At 53.5% G+C, this 21,602-nt stretch overlaps 3 protein-coding genes across 13 annotated transcripts in view; 2 read left to right on the top strand and 1 right to left on the bottom strand.

Annotated features, from left to right (window-relative positions):
- Window positions 1-3,647, top strand: part of ANKFY1 (ankyrin repeat and FYVE domain containing 1) — an 82,320-nt gene extending 78,673 nt beyond the window's left edge. For all 9 annotated transcript variants that reach the window (XM_025461947.3, XM_049110058.1, XM_035716260.2 and 6 more), the window contains one exon: window positions 229-3,647. In XM_025461947.3, the coding sequence (XP_025317732.3) occupies window positions 229-361 (133 nt within the window). In that variant the 3' untranslated portion in view covers window positions 362-3,647. The remainder of the gene's footprint in view (window positions 1-228) is intronic.
- Window positions 3,552-14,050, bottom strand: LOC112669110 (neuferricin). Its single transcript, XM_025461954.3, has 4 exons — window positions 13,443-14,050; window positions 10,038-10,178; window positions 7,020-7,206; window positions 3,552-5,765 (listed from the first exon to the last, which is right to left on the bottom strand). Exons 1-4 carry the CDS (start codon window positions 13,687-13,689, stop codon window positions 5,549-5,551), a joined length of 792 nt encoding a protein of 263 aa, XP_025317739.1. The 5' UTR covers window positions 13,690-14,050; the 3' UTR covers window positions 3,552-5,548.
- A 48-nt stretch (window positions 14,051-14,098) lies between these two features.
- The window catches only part of ZZEF1 (zinc finger ZZ-type and EF-hand domain containing 1), a 101,311-nt gene continuing 93,807 nt past the window's right edge, over window positions 14,099-21,602 (top strand). For 2 of the 3 annotated variants that reach the window (XM_025461944.3, XM_025461943.3), the window contains exon 1: window positions 14,099-14,575. In XM_025461944.3, coding sequence (XP_025317729.1) covers window positions 14,222-14,575 — 354 coding nt within the window. In that variant the 5' untranslated portion in view covers window positions 14,099-14,221. Of the gene's footprint in view, window positions 14,576-14,754; window positions 14,773-21,602 lie in introns of those variants that run through there. The other variant, XM_049110057.1, reaches the window with a different exon arrangement.

Here is a 21,602-nt window from a genome sequence, read left to right as displayed (position 1 = left end):
CTGGAGAAGGGCAGGAGTAGGGTGGGGGAGTGGGCGGGAGAACCTGTTCTCTGGCTGCGGCTGAGCCGCCCTTGACCTTAAAGAGGCTCGTCCGCCAGCATGTATGGTCCCCATGGGCTAGGGCCGTGTTTGCATGGACTCCCTAGGGTGTGTGGTGCTGGTGGGGGGTGGGCACCACCAGCCACGCTTCTCTGGCCCCTTCCTCACGCCCCCTGCTTATTTCCACAGCCGCCACTGTGGACGCCTCCTGTGCCATAAATGCTCAACCAAGGAGATTCCTATCATAAAGTTTGATCTCAACAAGCCTGTGCGCGTCTGCAACATTTGCTTTGATGTCCTGACTCTGGGGGGTGTCTCCTAGGGAGACCCCAGGCCATACCCGCTCACCTCCCTGGCAGCTGCTCTGCTCACCAGCCTGACCACCCAGAGCAGGGCCTGGCCTTCTGGTCTTCCTGCAGAACAGACTGCACAATGAAGGACCCAGCTGTCATCGACCCCATTTCGAGGATTCTGTTGGGTTGTCCATGTGTCCGTGATCGAGGTCACTGGATGACGCCGAGGACCAGGCCGAGTGGCCCCAGTGGCACCTGTCACAGGAATTGTACCCCATTCTGTTTGGAACATACGAAGACACTCGGAAAACCATTCCCTCCCAGTAGCTTAGTGTCCATGTGGAGCACCCCTGCACCTCCTGCATGGACAGTGGGCTGGCAGGGCCCCCACAGGGTAAGAGCTGCCGTCACTCTAGGGTAAGTGGCTCTGGACTTGCGTGCACAGTGTTTTCATAAACAATACAGGATCCTCTTACCCGAAGTCTTTTTTTTAAACCTAAGCTGATATTTTTAGTGAGTTATCCCTTTAAAAACGGTGAAATCTTTCTAAACAGGGTTCAAAGATGAGAGCTGAAAAATCGTGGCCTTAACAACCGAAAGCTTTACCAGTACTCACGCTCTTGGGTGTTGGGAGCGTGGTCTCGTTCTCTCGTCTGGTCGTGTCCTGTCCGCTGAGGCCTTGGTCACGAGGTGTGCTGGCCGGGATGCACTTTGATCGCGCTGCACTTTTTATGTAGCCGCGTTGTGGGTGATTACAATTTACAAATCCATGTTCAGAAATAGCCTTGCACATCCACGCATTAGGGACTAACGATCAGCGCTGATCCGACCTTAGTGCACACAGAGTCTGTGGGAAACCGTCCTGCAGGCGTCCCTGTGACCAAGAGGGTGACCTGGGCCCCACAGCGGGGATGGCGTCGCCCGGCCTCAGGCTGGCAGGTGCAGGTCCCCCCAGTCGTGCGCAGCCTGCCTGGAACACGCAGGCTCATGGCGGAATGTGGCTGCAGAGCTTCCTGGGCCTTCGTCACTGCTACTGCGTATGCTCACCCTGTGGCACCAAACCTCTTCCGAAGGTTTGGCCAGTTTTTTACAAGTGTACATTACAGAGAAACTCGTACCACTGCTTTAAGGAAAGAACTCTGAGACGAGCATTTGCGTTGACGTGTGTTCTCAGAGCCTAACAAAGTCAACCATGCAAACCTTTAACAACCACTACATTCATTGTTTTGCATTAATCGGTGTGGGTATCTGTCAAGGGACTCAATATTTTTGTGCAACAGCCTGTTTTTAGGTTTTTTTTTTTCTGGGTAGCGGTGTGTCCCCTCTGTTGCCGTAGATTTATAATCCTGCTGCTTAAATGTGTGTAAGATGAGCTGATAAACCAGAGTGCTACTTTTTAATATTTCTGTGATCTATGAGATATATATGCTTTCTATGTTAATATGAACTTGTGCACAGTGTTTAAAAGAAAAATTAGAACTGTTCCCGTCCCCTAAATCTGTGATATGTTTCTATAGAATTTTTATAGAGAAATGACCAGTCTTGGCGGTTGCCCAGGCAAGGCCTCTGGTGCCGAGCAGGGCCACAGGGAGGTAGTCGGGCTCTTCTTCAGTTGGAAAGGACAGTCATTATGTTCCAGATGAGGTTCAAGGCAGCCAGTACTTTTGTACTTGCTCTTGTCACGTTTGTGGTGGAGAGCAGAGGATGGCGGGTCAGTCGGGGACGAGGCTGATTGTGCTGTCCACCTTGCCGTTACCGTTGTTAAGTAACAGTCATGCCTCCCTGCCCTTCACGTCTATGGTCCTGCTTCTGATAGTCGAGTCCAGCTTCTGTTTCCTCAGAGTCCAGGCGGCTGTGGAGCCGAGTAGCCGCGGGGCGGGGAGCGCCTTATGTGAGTTCTGTGCCAGCGTCAGGTGTGTCTGCATACGTGCATGCAGCAGGTTCTGTGGCCATCGCCGTGGCCCCCATCACTGCCCTGCTGGGACCTGACACTAGAGAACTGCCGCTGTTCTTGAGACAGGTGAATCGTAGCTTGAGTCCAAGGAGCAGAATCTCAGTTTGATTCAAAGTTGCCAGTTGTGAGTCCAGTGGGAAGAATGCCGCTGACGCCAAGTCTGTGCTCACTGCCTCCTGCTCATCGCCAGGCTGACTGCACAGCGCGCTCCTGTGGCCTCTTCCACACACCCGTGCATGTCAGGTGGCTGACCACCCCTGCTTCGATCCTCTAATGCGGGAATTCCCACCCAACTTAAGTGCCTACACTAGGACTTTTTAGTTCTGATTTTTAGTGCTGTCTCGTTGAGCAATGTGTCAGACGGAGCGTTGCACGGGGCGTTTGCTGCCTGTGCGCCGCCCATCCAGCCGCCACGTGGTCCAGGCCAGACTGGACCGCATAGCTTGCTTGCCACCCACTCTCCAGAGTGGGGTCCCCGTGCCACTTACCGTCTACCTCAGCCCCAGGTCACTGTGGCCGCCCCCGCGTGGAGCCCTCTGCCCCCCGCCTATCCCACTGACCTTATCCTGAGCTGACCTTGTCTGCGGGCTGAAGTGCAGGGAGGCCTGGAGGACCATGCAGTGCTTAGACCTCCGGGCACCCTGACCCCTGGACAGGAGCGCGCACAGCCGAGTGTGATGCGGTCACGACAGCTGCTGAAGGAGCTCCTGACACGAGCGTCTGTCTGGAACTGGGATGGCTGCCTCAGGACAAGCCCCGGCCCTAACCTGAGGCACCCCAGCGGTGGAGAGGAGGCGCAGGAAGCCACAGGCTCAGTGTAGTTTAATGCGGGAACTCAGGAGGAGCCAGTGAGTAGCGCTTGATGGGATACAAACAACACTGAAGCCCTGGGAGCCGGCAGAGATGCCTTAAGGACTCTTCGGAGGAACCATCCCCGCTTGCGCAGTTCCCTTTGTGGCTAAGTGACATGCTCACCTGTCACACACGACAGCATTGCTTTTCTGTAGTGACGAGTCTCCAGGTGGCCCCTGGACATCAAAACACATCCTGTTTTGGCTGAGGTGTGCCGCTGGCTGTCCCCGTGACAGCTTTGTGAGTGGGGGAGGGCGGTGGTGAGGCAGGACTTGGAGGCCACAACTAGGACTACCCCTGGGCCCGCAGGATGGGCAGCGGCCTCGTGGGTGGGCCCAGGACATGGGGAGTCCATGTCTGGAATGTATTTCTCCATTTTCTGTAACAACTCCTTATGATACAATGAGGTAACATTGTGCACTTAAAGTGGAAACTTTAATAAGACCTTTGTAGTTACTTTTTAACGCAGAAGCACCAAGACACATTAAAAACAGATTTTTAACTCCTGACATGTGAGTCCCTTTCTGTAATCGCCCGCCCTCCGTTTGAATTCCCGAAGGCTTCACCTGCCAGTATATGCTGTGCCTGTAACGCCCGCTCACTGTGACCTCCTCTCAGGAAAGACGGGGTGTGTGCAATACATAGTGAGGCCCCTCCAATGAGGGCTGACGGGAGCCAGGTCTGCGGTCATGGGGGGGGCATCCTTGAGGGGACTCTGGATTTCTGGATGCAGCCGCACCCCGTGCGTGGGGTCCTTCACAACAGCTGTCCAAGAGCCAAACAAGCAGGGGTGTGGCTGCGGTCCGGGGGGCTCCCTCTGGCTGCAGGCTCTCCACACTGGGGTGGGGGTGGGCTGCAGCTTGTTCGGGTGCCCCTTTTGGATGCTGTTGAGGCGGCCACGCCCAACACTGGTTCTATCTCAGCAAATCCTATGTCCGTCCTGGGGGGCCTCCCCGGCTCTGTCAGCTCCTCTTGCCAAGGTATGAGGCAGGTGTTGACGAGGAAGTGCGTGCCCAGGGGACGCTTGGCCGGGAGACAGCAGGGTGTCCTTCCTGTTTTCAGTCTGGGCAGAGCCTGACGTCTGCACCTGGCCCCACACCGTCCCCTCTGTGACCTGTGGGTCGGCCTCGCCTGTACTGCCCTCCTTCCACCGTTCCCCATGTGACCACAGAGGGATACCTGGGGCTCCTATCTACCCCTGGCATGGTGTGTAGAGCCGGGGAGGGGCGCAGGGGAGCCGGATGGGGAGGAGCCTGGTACCCAAGGCTCAGCCCTGCCGCCGAGGCCTGGGCTCCTCACCTGCCAGCTAAGAGCCAAGTCCACGCACTTGCCCCCGGTTGGGGAGCCCTTGGCCCCTGCTCAGGGAGAGGTGCCCGGGATTTCTGGGTTGGTGCAGGCAGGGACAGCCTGGAGGAGGCCCTGGGGGCAGGCATGGGGGCAGCAGGGAGGGGGCTGGACGGCTCCAGCAGCTGGGGGGCAAAAGCATTCACACTGGTGCATGGACACGAGACGTCACAGATCCCGTGACCTGGTCATCCTGGGTGACCGTGCACAGCAGCGTGCAGGGCTTGGTGGCTGTGGTGGGGGGGTTGGGACAAGCGAGACATCTCTAAAGTGGCTGTGGGAATGGGTGGGGAAAACTGGGGGCCTGAGGTGGGGTGGGTGAGGAGCCCTGGCCGTGGGGACCTCGCAGGGAGACGTGCAACGTGCAGTCCAGGTGCCCAGGAGGTGCTCCAGGGGACAGGTGTGGGGGCACAGGGAACTAGGCTGAGGGGGGAGAGAGCGAGAAAGTGTGTTTGTGTGTAGTGCTCCGGGAGTTTTCATCGGGGGGGGGGGGGGGGGCCCTCTGGACACACCCCCGCAGAGGTGTTGCAGCACCAGAACCACCGCTTCATCAGACACAGACACTCCCGCACTTCATTCTGCGTGTTTGCAAACGAAACAGCCTCGCTTCCAACTGCTGCTTTGTTCAGAGGCATCTACACTGGCTGCCTCCGTAAGCAGAAGCTTCCATGTTTTACCATCTGCGCTCATGGTACGGGCCTGGGTCCGGCTCAGGCAGGACTCAGTTGTCAGGAAGGTGCTGGATGTCAGGGTTGCAAGCGTTCAGAACCTGGAGGGGGGACCCGGACGCGGTTAACTTAGGTCGACGTGTCTGCCTCAGTCTGAGCTGAAAGGGGATGGGTTTGCTGGTGCCTCCAGGGCCTCCACCGGCCTGGGAGGTATGGGGGGGCGGGCTGGCCCACCACCTGCCTGTGGGAAAGACGTGGTTGGAGCCCAAGCCTGATACCCGGGAGTCAGTCCCATGGGTCTACAGGGTCAGACATGAGCGGGTCCGGGTACAGGGGCACCAACAGGACTAGGGGCTCAGGCTGGGCTCTCTGGGAGGGATCACCCCCAGGACACCGGCTCACAGCGGGAAGGAGCATGCGACGGCCAGGGGTGGGCAGCCTGCATACTCCCCCAGGCCAGGGTTGTCCAGGTCCCCACGATTTGCGTGTGCAGTGAGGCCCGGCGCCTGGTCACTCGGAGGTCCAGTTGTTCTTACGCACACACAGTGCGGCTCCTTGGCACCTGGCCTGTACAGCTTCCTGGGAACACCGACCCAATCTCTGCTCACGCCTCCGCTGGGGACAGAGGAGAGGGCTTCTTACCAACGGGAACTGAGTCGGGGGAAGGCCGCGGGGAGGCCGCCTGGCTTCCCCAGGCTCCGGTCTGCAGCATTGCTTCCCTGATCCTTCCAGCCCCCCCGCGAGGGTGGAGCCCGCCACCCACTCCCTGGGCTCCCCGTGAGCTCCACAGGAGTGCTGCCCAGCTGGGTCTTCATCTTAGGGTTGGAGGCCCTAAGGTGCGGGCGCTCAAGCGAGGCAGTGGTCACCCGTGAGGCCCCGGCACAGAGCACAGCTGCAGGCGGTCCTGCCCCTCGTCAGGGCCCGTCCTCGCTGTCCCTGAGCTCCAGAGGCGGAGGATGGGTCTCCCTCCTAACACTGCCAGAGCAACCTCTGTCCCCAGGCAGAGGGGCCTCCCAGCGAGGGGGCAGGGTGTCCACGTCCTTCCTCCCACCGAGGGGCGGGGCATCCGCGTCAGTCCTCCCACCCAGGGGAAGGACTGTCCTGTCCCTCCTCCCACCGAGGGGCAGAGTGCCTGTAGACCGGTGCCCATGGGTGTCCCCTGCCTGTCGGAGCAGCTCTGCCCCCCAGATACCAGCACAGCTGCAGGGGTGGGAACCTTTGCCCCCCTTCCGTCCACACCCAGGCCCTCTCTGATCTCAGGCCCCATTGGGGTCGGGGAAGCTGTGAAGCCAGAGTGGGCAGCATCATGGGCCGGGTCCTGGCTCCTGGGGCCCCTCCTTCTGAAGACCTGGTCACCCTGGAGAAGCCCCGTCTCTTCCTGCCCCATGCCCAGAATTGAGGTGGAGGAGACATGGACACAGAGGTGGACGGCTTTGAGCCCTGGCTCTCTCCTCGCACGAGATCCACCTCAAAGAGAGCGACGGGGACACAGAGGAAGGTGGATCACCCCTGTTTCGCGCTCAGGAAGGAGTCTTCCTGTTCTCGGGGGAGCTGGGTCTGGGTGGGTGTGGGGGCCCAGCATCCCCCAAGCACCCTAGGATCATCCCTGGGCGTCCACCCAACTGGGTTCACCTCTCTTGGTTTCTATGGGAAAGGCTCCTGGGACCAGCCGGTTCTTCCCAGGAGCCTCAAGCGTGTGGACCTCTGAGCCGGCGTCGCAGGGTGTCCTGCCACATCTCATCCCCAGGCCAGGCCTCCCGGGAGTTCAAGCAGACACCACCCACCAGATCCGGCCCGGGACTTGAACCCGGGGCTACCAGAGCACGCAGCTGCCCCAACTGTGACCCGGGACGAGGGGAGCCTGTTTACCTCTCCGTGGAGCACCAGAGCCGGCTGCCCCTGCCCGAGCTCCACTCCGCGTTGCACGGGGGGAACTTTTGCTTCTCCTGCAGCGCCCGCTGGCCTGCCTCTGCGCCCCGGGCCATCACGGCTTCCACCCGGGTCAGGGTTGGGGTCGGGAGGCCGTCCTCTCCATAGAACCTTCCTATCACCCTGCCTGTGGTGACAGGAGAGCCGTCAGGGTCCCGGGGCAGGGGACTTACAGACCTCTGTGGTGAGGTCCAGGTTCCCAGGGTGCCGCCCCCGGGTACACCTGAAGACTCCTGAGGCAGCCGCCCAGCTCTGGCTGTGGAGGCCTCCAGTGTGGAGCCCACGGGCCTTCCCAAAGAGCAGAGCTGCCCCATGCGCCCGAGGCACCAGGAATGTTCCATGAACGTACCAAGAACTGGCGTATCTGGTAACGTTTCTGTGGTTCAATTCTTCCCCAAGTTAAATGATTTTGTCTTGTATAACTACAAGGAAGTAACTTATGGAGCATTTACTCAAGGTCAGGCACTACAGGTGCACTTGACCCACATCCTGCAAGTCCTCAGGGCGCCCAAGGGGAGAGACGGGGAGGGGAATAGTTGGGGGCCTCTGGGACCAGAGCTCGCTCCTCCCACCGCTGTCTTCTTGCTCCATCCTTCCGTGCAGGGACTGACGACAAACTTTTAATTCTTCTAGCACTGCCAGCAAGCGGTCCCGGAGTGGCATGTCCTCCAGGGGCTGGGCGACAGGAGCCAGCAGCCATGCAACCATGAGCCTGAGCCCTGCCTGGACACCAGGGACAGTTGAGTCCCGTGTGTTCAGGACTTGGGCCCTCCAGACTTTCCAATTCTGTTTGTGTCACTTTTGTGATGGGGATTAGGAGCCACCACTTCCGTTACACATAACATATGCTTCCCTGTGTGTGTGTATCACCCAACAGCAAATGTCGCCAGTCCCGTCTCTGAAGACACCACGGTTCTGCCCATCTTTTCTATTTTCTGCCACTCCAGCCCTAACCCAACTCGGGCCTGCGGCTGCGGCCTCCCAACAACCTAGCCTCCCTACTATTCTTTCTGCACAAAGCAGCTGAGCGACTTTTGGAAGACACAAGCCACCGGGTATCACCTCCGCGCCTGCTCTAACCTCCCGCAGCCTCTGAAAGCTTATGGATAAAAGACTTCCTGTCAAGGCCTCCAAGACTCACCATCTGACCGCTTTGCTTCTTCGCATCCTTCCGCAGCATTCCTTCCTTCCTATCTGCCACCCGTGTCCCACGCTGATACCATCCCCTCAGCCCAACTGGCTTACCTATTGTCCTCTCCAGGCCACCCCAGCACTTGCCCTGTGGTGACACCCACCCCCATCTATGTGCACACATGCCCCACAGCATGTGGTCAGTTTATTGCTGATGGTCTTTCTGCCCCACCGGTGAGGCCCTGGCACCCAGAACAGCTGAGGACAGAGCATCTGTTTTACATGCTCATTAGACTAAATGAAGGGATCAGGCTGCTAGTCCCAGGCCTGCGGCCTCTGAGCCAGTCTTGCAGAACACTTCCTCCTACGTGTCTCCGTGTGCGTTGTGACAAGCCTGTCGTGTGGGCTCTGCACATGAGACCCAGAGAGAGGGCAGGAGTAGGAGACAACAGAGAACGCAGGTCCCCACCAGCACAAAGAGAAGGCCTCTCATTCACTGGAGCCTTGGCCATTGGCTGCTGAGATGGCTTCCCGTCTTCACTTCTGTGTGTACCTGTAATAAGCCTTCCTCCCCAGTGTGGCCCTTCTGGTGCCCAACAAGCCCAGAAAGTGACACAGCCCAGCCCCTGGAGAATGAGCTTGCAGAGGGCAGGAATTGCACCTGATGCATCCCCGCTCGTGTCCCCCATCACCACCAGAGCTGTGACTTACCCGTCGTGGGAATTCAAGTACATGCGACTATAAAATCTGTCTGCAGTGTTGCTGACTATAGGCCTCTGCAACCCTGATGTGCACACACCAACACTGTCCAACCAAGGCTGGCTCACGCGTCCCCGCAGACACCTCAGTGTGTTCCCCAGTGGTCAGGAGGATGTGTGTGCTCTGGCACCCCCTGCCCACTCTCAGGGCTCCATTCTTATTCTTTCATGTAAGGATTTCTTTTCCTTATTAATCTGGTAATATTTCAACCAACACCCTGCAGAGACCCCTTGGCCGCTCCAGTCGCAGACACGATTGTGTTGTCAGGAATGACCCCGGACAGACCAGATGAAAACCAAGGAGGGGTTGCACAGGCTGGAAGTACAGGAGCCAAGGTGTGCATTGGGCGCTGGACACAGAGAGAGCTTCAGATGTTATGAAAAAAGCCCTGGTCAATTGGATGTGAGGGGAGCAAAGGGGTTCATACGCATGCCAAGGTTCCCAGAGAAGGCAACCCAAGTGGTCAAGATGGAGCCGACAGTCGGGGGCATTAGGGGCAGAGAGAGAACGCTTCCAAGTGAGACCTGTTCCGGGGGTGAGAGGCACCAGTGTTCCCCAGGAAGCCAGCCATGTCCAGGAGACAGCACAGGCCCCAACCACCCCGATTCTGTGTTTACAGAGCACTTCAGCGTTTAGAGTCTAACATTTCCTTAGGACACCATTAGCGTCTTTCTGTGTAAAAGGTGATTCCCTCCTGTGTCACCAGGAAGTACCAAGTGCCGTGCCCTGCACAACCCACTTTTCCACATGTCTGATTCACGGACTTCCCCCTGGGAGATGGCTCCCTCAGGATGGATGCCAACTACTGTTTGTCTCCTTAAAGGGCCCCCCCCCCACACACCTCAGCCTCAAGCCCACCTGATTGGGTGTGGAAGCCCAACACCTGGGCAATCTTCTCCCAAGATGAAGAGTGAGGGAGACAAGGCCCAGCCCGAGCGTGACGGAAACACTCCATGGGTACTTTACAGATTTTTAACACTGAGTCCAATCCCCAAAGAACTCTAACCCTTTAAAAAACCTGCAAGACAACCGAATGGAATCTATGGAAGAGACCTGTGGAATACCTACCAACCAATTCATAATTCTTCTCATAGAATGAAAGCCAATTCTGAAGTGTCAGCACCTCCGAAAATGACAAATCAGACACATCGTCCACCAGGCCTGCTTCAGAGTAGTCCCCAGTCACAAATGCCCGGGACGCATCTCGGCCTGCAGGAGACAGAGGTCCAAGGAGATTAACTTGTGCCCCTCCGGCGCTGCACTGACTCAAGAACCTGTGGTCTGACAAACATCTGGAAACCCCTTCCCCCATCTCCTGACACATGCTCCTGGACCTGGGACACAGGGTGTGGCATTCTGTGCCCTGTAGCTCCCCGACACCATGTTCCTGGCCTTCCCCCCTCCGTTGCCAGTTTATTTTCCACCAGCCCTCAGGCACTATTCGTGCCCACCCCCTCTGCTCTATCTGCACCCTCAACCCAAACTCCAGACCCGTATATCCAGTTGTCGACTCAACATCACTTAGATGTTTTACAAATATCACAAGGTCAAAAGGTCCACAGGACACAAATCAGCACCCCTGCCCTAGGACACCTGCATCTAACCTAGTACTTCCTAGCTCACCAAGTAGCAACCAGCTGCTCAACCAAGTCCTCCCATTTCCTCCTCCGTCTTCCCATCTGTCTGCCTTTCTCCATCTGCCACAAAGCAGGCCCAGGCTGCCATTGTCTCTCATCCTAACCACTACAGTAAACCCCCAGCAGCTCTACCTAAATTCTTTCCATAAAACATAGACTGGTATTTTAAACATTAATTGATGTCATTCTCTTGCTTAAAAATCTTCAGTGCCTTCCCTTTGTGCTAGAATACTGTCCAGATTTCCTTAACATGCTTCTCAGGGCCCTACAGAGTGGCCACCAACTTCACCTTGTCCCTCTGCTCCTTCGCTCTCCTCCCCAACGAGCTTAGGACCTCTGGTAACACAAGTATGCCTTTAACACTCGTCACAAAAATAGTTCACTAATTGTTGACATAAGACCTACTTCACGTCTATCTTTTTTACTAGTTTGCAAGTTTTATCGGGGCAGAGAACACACCAAACCCAGTATTGGTTCCTCAGTATCTGGTCGTGCCTAATCTTTTAGTGATGACCAGTATTGGCTGAATGAACCCCATGGATTTACGGTCAATTTTCAGTGAGTCATGTTTCAATAATTCAAAGGGGGAAAGAATAGTCTTTTCAACAAATGGTGCTTGGACAAGTGGATAGCAACACGCAAAGCAATGAAAATGGACCCCTACCTCACATATAAAATTAACTCAAAAAAGATCAATGACATGAGTGTATGAACTCAAACTGTATAAGTCTTAAAAGAAAACATAGGTGTAAACGTTCATGCCCTTGGATTAGGTGATGGTTTCTTAGGACACCCAAAGCACAAGGTAAAATGAAAAAATAAACTGGACTTGATCAAATTTTAAAAATTTTGTGCATTAAAGCACACTATTAAGAAAATGAAGACAACCTATGGCATGGGGGGAAAATTTGCGAATCATGGATCTGATGAGAGTCTAGTATCCAGAGTATACAAAGAACTCTCACAACTCAATAATAAAAAGACAACTCAATTAAAAAAAGGGACAAAGGATTTGAGCAGGCATTTCTTCACAGAAGATATACAAATGATCAACGAGCACAGGAGAAGATGCTCAACATCAGTAGTTATTAGGGATATGCAAAAAATCAAACCTGCTAAAATGACTATGATGAAAAAGACCAGTTTGGCAAGAATCTGGAGAAACTGGAACTCTTCGTTGATGGTGGAGTACAGCCACTTTATTTGTTTAAAGACTGTATTTATTTATTCATGAGAGACAGACAGAGGCAGAGACACAGGCAGAGGGAGAGGCAGGCTCCCTGCGGGGAGCCCATTGTGGGACTTGATCCTGGGACCTGGGGGTCACACTGTGAGCCAAAGGCAGACACTCAACCACGAGCCACCCAGGCATCCCCAGGGGTGCACCCACTTTAGAAAATAATCTGGCAGCTTCTCAAAAAGCAAAACACAAGAGTAACTACATGACTCAGCAATCTCATGCTCAGACATTCACCCTAGGGAACAGAAAACATATGTCCAAACAAAAACATGCATGTGTGTGTTCATAGTGTTTTCGGAACAGGCAAAATACGGAAACACAGACATCCGACAAATAATGATTAAATACACAAAATCTAGTATACACACTCAACGGAATACTACTACTCCACAAAGAGGAACATGGTACTGATACGTGAAGATAGAGTCTGGATGAACTTTGAAAACACTGTGCTAAGTAAAAGAAACCAGGCACAAAAGGCCAGCCACATGCATGATTCCGCTTCCAGGAAAAGTCCAAATAGGCAAATCCTCAGGCGAAAGTGAACAGTGGCTGCCACCGGCTGGAGATGGAGGGACTGGGGAGTGACAGGACTCCTAACAGATGTGGGGTTTCTTTTGGGGGTGATAAAAATGCCTGGAGTTAGCCAGTGGTGATGCTTGCGGGCTTTCTGAATGTTAAAAACTACTGAACTGTATGCTTTAAAAAGGTCAGGATTTTATACCACGTGATTATACCTTAATTGACAATACTACTGATATTGAATGAGTGCTCGTCTCTGCTTCCCCTGCTAGGCTGTGTGCGTGGGGGTGCGCAGCCCCTGGCTCAAGGCCGCTGCAGAGCAGTGGTCAGTGACTGGACGCTCAATCAACAGCAGGCACAGAGGAACTCAGCTGAAGCCAGAGCCCAACAACAACGACCCAGAGACTTTATGTCAGAGGCTTTATGTCGAAGCGTGTGTATCCTGCCGCGGCAGCCACAGCAGGGAGCGGCGGGCTGGGCACCCAGGAACCCTGACTGCGGTCCCAGCTCGGCTTCTGCATCGCCAAGTGCTCCGGGCAGGTTCCTTCCCTTGCTGGGCTGACTGAGGAGCTCGGCAACTACCGCCCCCACTCCCCCCGTCAATCCTCCCGCTTCTGCAGCCCTCCCTAAAGACAAGGAGGGGAGGGGACTCGTGTTGAGGTACCAGGGGCAGCTTCCCAATGCTACGGCCGTGGCAAATAGAAAACGCCTCTTTCCTCTCGCCGTCGGCTTGTTCCTCTTTCCCCTGGGGCTGGTGAGCCCATCTCTGAGGGGGAGGGTCCTGGCCCGAAGCCGGTCGGCCCATCCCCCCAGCTGTAGGACGGCCGCCGCGGACCAGGGACCCCGCACACGCGCTCCGCCGGGGGGCGTGGAAAGGACACACCTGGCGGGTGACCGGGCCTGCTTCTCGGGCCCACGTCGCGGGGGACGGCCGTCGTCCTGAGGGCGGGGGACGGCCGCCCACCAGCCGGGGCCTGCGGGAGAAGGGCCGAGGGACGCACGGACGAGCGGGGGCGTGAGTGAGTGAAAGAGCGCGCGCGCGGACGGACGGACAGACGGACGCCTCGCCAGTACCTGCGAAGCCGCTATAGTGGGCCCCGGGCTCGTAATGCCTCCGGCCGGGGGACACATCGTACACGCGGCCAAGCAACGCCAAGTAGAGACCCGGGGCCCCGGGGCCGCCGCGGTAGCGGGCCAGCTCCTCGGGCACGAACAGGCGAAGCCCAGCGCGGTCGCTCCACCAGCCCAGCCACCGTGCCGCCGCCGCCGCCGCCGCCGCCGCCAGGCCCAGCAGGAGTCCGCGGCCGCCGAGCCGCCGCATTCAGCCCACAGGCGGCCGCCCCGCCACCCACGGCCAAAGGCGGTGGCGCACGCGTGACGTCACCGGCGCGACGCCCTCTCGCCCCCGCCCCCGTCACCACGGGGACAGCGGAGGACTGAAGGGAAAAAGGCTTGCGAGAGACCCCTCCCTGGCTTCGCCGTTTTTCAGCGTAGCTGGCGAACGTGGAGCGATACTGCCAGTGTCAGCGGCGAAGGCTCCGCCGCGCCGGCGCCCGCCCCCCACAAAGATGGCGGCAAAGGAGGCTGCGGGATGACGTAGACGGCGGGACCTTCTGGGAAATCGAGGCTTCCATCCTCTCCGGAAGCCGTCCTCCGCTTGCTGTCTCACAGCTTTCGCTTGGGTCCGCTTGACGGCGTCTTTGCGACGGCAGTTCTCGCTTGACGGCGAGGAAGCCGGAAGCCGCCGCCGCCGTCGTACCCTCCCCGTCCCGCCCGCCGGGCGCCGCCGGAGGTTGACAGGTCGAGGCGGGGAGGCGGCGGCGGCACAGCCGGACGCCCGACACGGAGACCCCATGGGGAACGCTCCGAGTCACAGCAGTGAAGACGAAGCGGGTGCCGCCGGGGGAGAGGGCTGGGGCCCGCACCAGGACTGGGCTGCGGACGCGAGCGCCATCCCCGGCTCGGGCCCCGCGGCCCCAGCGCTGCCCCCCGCCGCCGCGCTGCTGGAGCCGGCCCGACTGCGAGAGGCGGCGGCGGCGCTGCGGCCCGCGCCGCCTTGCGAGTCTCTGGTGTCCCGGCACCACGGCGCGCTGTTGCGCTGGCTGGAGGAGCGGCTGGGCCGCGGCGAAGAGGCCGTCACCCTGGAGCAGTTCCGCGAGCTGCTGGAGGCTCGCGGCGCCGGCTGCTCGGGCGAGCAGTTCGAGGAGGTCAGGCCGGGCTGGCGGGGGCGGGGCGAGGGCTGCAGACCGGCTCGCAGGTCCGGGAGGGGGAGGGCAGCGCAGAGCGCTCCTGGGACCGTATGGAAAGCCCGGCCTCGGCCGCCCTTGGTTGGAGGACCTTGGCAGGCTCTGCTGTGTTCGCATCCTGCTGGAGTACCGGCGTCTGTGCTGCTGCCTGACGCCAGGTCGGCGGCGGCCCGCAGGCCTAGGGATGGGGGGGTGGGGGTGGGGGTGGGGTGGTGGCAGCGAAAGCCATCCTGTTTCACCGACTGGAGGGATTTTATGGATGCCCTTCTGGATCCAGTGTGGGCGCCTGACAGATGTGGCGGGAGATGGCACGTCCCGGAAGAGCTTCCATTCTAGCAGCCATTCTCATCACACAAACATTATCTTTTCCAAATACACATTTGTTTTCAGTTAGTTGAAGGCCCATGTTTTAGACTCGTGGAAATCTGCGTGTAACCTGGGACTGATAGGCATATGTCAGGTTTCCTGCCAGTACTTGCACTTATACAGCTTTTGGCATAGTCCCCAACATCGTATTATTGAATCATGAACAGCAAGTTGATACCTCAACAACATATATTTTTTTCTTTTTCTCAGAAGGGTTGTTAGGAATTGTACGTTTCACTTTACAGTTAAATAGAGGCCTGATCCAGGGTTCCCGATGGCTCGTTGGCAACCTAAGACCTAGTACTCAGATCTTTTTGATTTATTTGTCTTAATGTCCCACTGCCTGCTTCTTGGGACCCTATTTCTTTAACTCCACAGAGTTATAATAAAAAAGATACTTCGTTTTTGAAAATGAGTAAGCCATGTAGAATCCTCACTGTCAGTGAAGGATGAGTATATAAAGCAGTAAACTGACAGATGCTTGTAATGCCATTAAAAAGTGATGTCCACTTCACAACCAGAGAAGGCTTTTAAAATTTCTTAAGAATGTTTCCCTGTATGTGGTCAGAATTCAGATAATATGGTTTGTATGTTTCTTACATTTTCCTTAAAAAAATACCTGTAAGACATCCCAGTTCTTGAAAATGTGGTTGTACGACACAGTGAAGGGTCTCCATATATATTTTTTCTTAATTCCAAGAGTCCACATAATACTTTAGTCTTTAGGTCTAGGTGTATTAAGAGAAAATGAAGTGGTTCCAGAAAGAGCTGTGTCGATCCGTTGAAGGAGTTGGGACATTTCAAAATTGTCCAGAAGGGAATGGAGAGAAACAGTATTTAACTTGAGAGTGTCTGACAGGAAAAGAGCTACAGGCAGAGTTGATGGAGTCCTATAATGTAAGGCCAAGAAGTCCTTAAGGTGTGGCCCAGAAATCACTCAAGGGCTGTGATATTGTTCATTGAGCAAATATTTGTTGGACATATACTGAGTGCCAGGCACTTGGATGACAGTAAACAAAGTAGATACTTGCTCTTAAAGAGTGTGTAGCACTGAAGGAGACTCAAGTGAACTCAGCGGTTATAGATGTATTACCCTAAGGAAAGTGTAAGGAAAAATATGCCAATATCTAACCTCACCTAGGAAGTCAAGTAACATTTCAGCTCAAAGAGGGATAACACATAAGGAGCAGAAGAGTTAGCAGTGTTTCGGGGAGAAGGAATCACATGCACAAGTCGGAGTTCAGAGAGTGGAGAATCTGTAAGAACAGTGTGTTGTGTTAGGGTTAGGCAAAACTGCTTCAAGGGACAGAGAGGCCAGTGCATCAGTGGTTAAATAGTAAACAAGCTTCTTAGGGAAAAGTCCAGGTGGGTGATCTAGGTTGACATGGCAGTTTCAGTCATTGGGGACCTGGCTCCATCCATCTTGTGCTGTCATCCTCTACAGACACCTTCTACCTAGTGACCCAGATGATTTCTTCAGCTTTCACTTTGTGCATTACAACAGTAGGAAAGGGCAAAGGGAAGGAAAGGGCCAGGCTCACCTCCCATTGGCTCAAGCCCAGGGACATGGTGACACTTAGCTGCAAGGGGGGCTAGGAAAGATTTTTATTCCACGGCCATGTATTTAGCTGAAAAATCAGGATATGATTACTGAGAAAGAGGAGAATAGATACCGGGTTACAGTTAGTGTGAAACACATGGCTAGGTCCCCGAATGCAGAAGGAGGAGAGCAAGCTAGAGAAGTCGGCAGGAATCAGGTCATGAGGAGTCCTTTGCAGCCTCTGTTATGTAGGAGTCTACCTTGCTTAAAACTCTTAAACTGGAGTTTTAAGCAAGGTACAAATGCTCTGGCTACCTTATGGGGAACTGGTGGTAGGAGGCTACAGTGGATCCAAGCAGATCGGTTAGGAAGCAATTATGACAGTTCAGGTAAGACACTAGGTGGCTTGTGCTGCGGTGGTCGCAGCCAAAATGGCATGAATAGTTGTGAGAGCTATTTAGGATGTAGAATAAGCAGTCCTTGAGACTAACATGTGAGTAGAGGATTAGAAGCAGAAAGGGATGAAGGATGACTCCAGCATTACTGTCTTAAGCAATTGGAAAGATGACAGGGCTGTTTATTGAGAACAGAAACCCTTTCAGGAAGTGATGATCTGGAGAGGGAAGATGAGTTTGGTTTGGCCATGCTGAGCCTAAGGTGTCCATGGGGCAGCTAAGTGAAGGGATCTCTCAGACTGTCGGGTGTATGGGCCTGTAGAATCCTAGGAGAGAAGACTGCTTGAGATAACAGTGGTCTGTTTGTTCATTGGGGTTTCCTGAGAAATATCCACATTGTTTCTTCCTACTACGATGTGTGTGTGTGTGCGTGCATGTGCACACATGCTCTGTGAGAACTTAAATCCCTTGCAGGGTGTTTGTAGACTGTTGAGCATAGTCATTCAGGTCATTCAGCCACTGTAACTGAGGAAATATATGGGGAGAAAAACCTGAGTGGTTGTACCTTCCTGGTATCACAAGATCACAGTGGTCACACATGTGGCAAAAATAAATATTTAGGAACTGTAAGAGCAGCAGTAAGAACTGGTGACTTGTAAAATGTTTCAAGTTTGTGTTTTATTTTTGCAAAAATCCCGGGGCCATGTAGAGCTGTGCCATAGGGTGTGAAGTATCCATGCACCAAACTCATGGATACACACATGGAAGTCTTCTTTCACATCTGTATAACTATCTCCCCTCACTCTCTAGGGTGTGTTCAAATACTGAGCGTCTAGTGATTTAGGCCGATGGGTGACGCCAGCCACCACACCGAGGATGACACTGAAGACCCTGTAAGGTTTAGGGACTCAACTTCAGTAAGATGGGGAAGTGAGTTCTGGTGTTAACACTGCAGTGTGTCTTCTGACTCCACGTTCTGGACCCTTCCTGGTTTAAGGACCTGGTTGGTTCTTTGGGATTATTTCTCTTTAGTCTCATCTTTTTTTTTTTAGTTTTAATTCTTTAATTTTCCCCTACATACTAAGGGAGGCCTGGCAAGAATAATTCAAATTTGAGAAAAAGCATCATGTATTTTTCTTGAAGCCTTTCACCTTTATTGGATTTGGTGCGGGGACAGTTGGTGCTCGGTGTCGTGCTAAAATCTGGTGACTTGCCCTTCCTGCTTGTTTAGCACTGGTTAGTTGAAGAGAGCAGGCCTGTCTCTATGTGAAAGCTTAGCTAGGGTTTAAACAGCTGATGGGGATAAGCGCATAGTGGTTGTCCTGTCCATAAGCATGGAGTCATTATACAGTGAAGTGGCCAAGAAGATAAAAATTAGCCCAGTATGTGTCTCCGTGCTCTAAGGTAAGTCTGTCCTTTGATATGAGTAAGTAGACACTTTTGTGGTCTTAGTTAATTTTACATGTAAGCTTGTGAAGATGTATCATGATTCTTCAAGTTTAAGGGTTTTTGTGAAGTGATAATAAAATGTCTTTATAGTAGCCACTAAAATGATGAGTTAATTCCCTTCCTTCATTTGATGAGACGTAGCACAGTAAAGCAGGTTACTTACCGTTATCATCAAAACGCTAAATGGTTCTGGGCTTCGTGTTCTTGCCCTTGCGCTCCAGCTGTGCATTTCCGTCTGTCCACCCAGGTGTCTTGCCTTCACATTCCCGTGACCTTAGTTGCTTGAGATGGTATCCTAAAGAAGTTGCTGGAATCGTAATATTGATCAAAGTCTGAAGATTTATTATTTTATAGTGTGGTATACCTTTTCTTGTGGTAGGTGTGGTCCATGCGGATGGACTCTGATTTGGTCCTAGGGAGCGATATCTAATTGACTTTTATGCAGAAGAGGAATAGATTTAAATCCCTTTTTGATATCAGAGATTAGAGATTCCGTGTTTGTGCTCATAGTACAACATGCTTCTAGAAAATTATGTAGAATCTCAGGCAGGAAAAGGTGCTGAACAGAGGATGATGGAGATGGCTTTCAGGAGAGAATTGGAGAGGAACAGGTCTTACTTTATTAATTTGCCATACTAGCTCTGGGTCTTGCTTTGTGAAATTCATGGGGTTTGTAAAGCCTGATGGCAGGACATTATTATGTATTTGCTTACTGTTTGGGCACAGTTGTGGCTCACAGCCAGTGCTCACTAAGGTTCTTCCCCACAGGGCCTCTCAGGTTGAGTTAGCAGATTGATTATGGTGTTGGCCTCCTTCTCCAGCTTTGTACTTGATATTCAGTCTGTAACCTTGTCATATAGTAAGGTATTTTTTGATGTTTGAGGAAATAGTTAAAAATAGTTTAGAGAAAACTTTAAAAAGGTTCTTGGTCAGTGTGTGGTTTAGAGGAAATTTAGAGAAAAATAAGATTTGTCTTTATGTCAAAAGTATTAATTAGCTAGTTTAGAATAGCTCTGAGTCCAAGAACTATGCAAATAGAATTCTGCATAAGTGTTTTCTACTCTTTGAAGACAGAGTATGAGAGACTCGTGTCTGTGCTGGAAAGACCAAGCAGGCCACCAGCATCACTTGCCCTCTACTTGGAGCCTGCAGAGACTCCCTATGTATTCCTCAGAATGGGCTAGAGCCCGCAGGCTGGCCTGTCTCCCTGCCTGACCTCATCGACCTCCACTCCTCTGCTCAAGCCCTGCTCCCTAGCCAGTGGGACACCTGCCTGGTCCCACACGTGGACCTTGTTTCTCTCAGCTTTTCAGCGTTGCCCACCTTAGCACCATCGCTTGGGCAGGACCACACCTTTCTTGTGACATGATTCAGGTGTCTTCTGTATAATTCTGTTTCAGCCCCACACTTGAGGTTCTTGTTTCCTGTTCTGTACCCATTATTTGGCATTTAGAGTGCACTGTCTGCTCTTGTTCTGCAGGTAGGCTTTGAGGCCCCCACCCACCTGCCTGCACTGGCCCAGCACAAAGAAGCATTCAGTAAGTGATGGCCGTTAGTGGTGATGAGACAGCATAGGAGAGAAAGATGCTGGGAGAATTGGAGGTTATTTTGACCCTGTGTGCTTTGCTATGTCGGGGATGATGGTACTGGCTTCTGGAGATGAAGAGCTGTAGAGGAAAGGCCACAGCTCCGTTTTACATTTCCTTGATTTCCTGAACACTACTTCATCATGTACTGTCTTACTGTAGAAGCTTCAGTGGCTCCCCATTGCTTTTAGAATCAAATGTTAGACTAACCTTTAAGTCTTCATACCTTTCCATTCTTACCTCCTGGTGCTTTTTAGCCAGCCAAGCCCATGCACAGTTTCTCATACGCATGGGGATTTTGTCCTTGGCTTCCTTACCCCCCTGTGGCTCTTTGCTCCATCCTAACCCCTCTTCACTTTCAGGGACCACAGAGGAGCATTTCATAGTAGCGTGGAATTTGGGAAAAGCTTCACCAGACCAAGGCTTGAGAGATTAGAAGAATTGCCAGGCGAAGGAAAGAAGGGATACAGCTGAAAGGTGTAGCATGGGGGCGCCTCGATGGCTCAGCTGGTTGAGCATCCAACTCTTGATTTTGACTCAGGTCATGATTGCAGCAGGGTCGTGAGATTATGCCCTGTGTGGGGCTCCGTGCTCCATGTGCAGCCTGCTTGGGACTCTTTACCTCTGCCTCACCTCCCCCCCTGCATGCACACACGTGTGTGTTCTCTCTCGCTCGCTCACTCTCTCTAAGAAAAAGATACAGCATGTGCAAGTTGGGGTGAAAGAGTGTCACAGTTTGAGAATGGTACTCCTTTGTCAGTCTAGAGTCTGAATTGGAGGGACCTTAGTAACCATTGCATGCAATCTGTCCCTGCCCCTTGCCCCAAAAAGGAGTCCCTCTTGTAATATCCTGGACAGCTGTGTAGTGAGTCTGTTAATGGTATCTGTGAGCTTGTTGTTTTGTAAGTCTTCCTGTTCCACTGTTCTTCTTTAGCCTGAGCTTAAGACCTGGGCCGTGGGGTCAAACTGCATGTGGGAAAATCATGGTTCCACCATCCTCAAGCCATGTGATTAACTCACACAACCCCTCTGTGTGTCTCCCTGTCTCCTAAAAGATGAGCATGATAGTGGTGTCTACCTTTTATAGTTAGCATGAGGAGTAAATGAATTAGTTCATGTTGAGCATTTAGAGCAGTACCTGGCACACCCTATTCTCTCTGTTTGAGCTCTGCACTAGGATGGTTTATGTCATCTTCTGTGTCACAGCCCTTTCAGTACTTCACGTAGACATAAATGCAACACAGTCTCACAAACAAGTAAACTGAGGCGTTAAGTGGAGAGATGAGTCTCTCAGCCAGCAAGTGGCAGAACTGGGACCAGATCCAGATCTCATATGCATCTTGTTTCTCCCAGGTTGAACCAGTGTACAGCCTTCGTGTGAAGCCTGATGTGTGTGTTCTGCTGGTTTGTGCCCCTGTTCTGGCGTGTGATGATTTTGGTACATTCTCGTGTGTACCATGGTCTTGATCTCACTGGTGACTAAGGAGGTTAAGCAGGAATGGTCTGAGTGCTGTCATGTATTGCCCTTGGGCTGGAGCAAATGGGTGGAAGTCTGGAGTCAGCCAGTCCACTTCTCTGCCTCTTGTCTGCAGGGTGGACCATAACAGCCTCTAATGAGATTATAGTAACAGTTCTTTGCAAGTTTACTAGGT

Source organism: Canis lupus, chromosome 5, assembly GCF_003254725.2.
Source record: "Canis lupus dingo isolate Sandy chromosome 5, ASM325472v2, whole genome shotgun sequence".
Lineage (NCBI taxonomy): Eukaryota > Metazoa > Chordata > Mammalia > Carnivora > Canidae > Canis > Canis lupus.
Note: the sequence above shows the minus strand (reverse complement) of the source record. Positions and strands in the feature narration are given on the sequence as shown.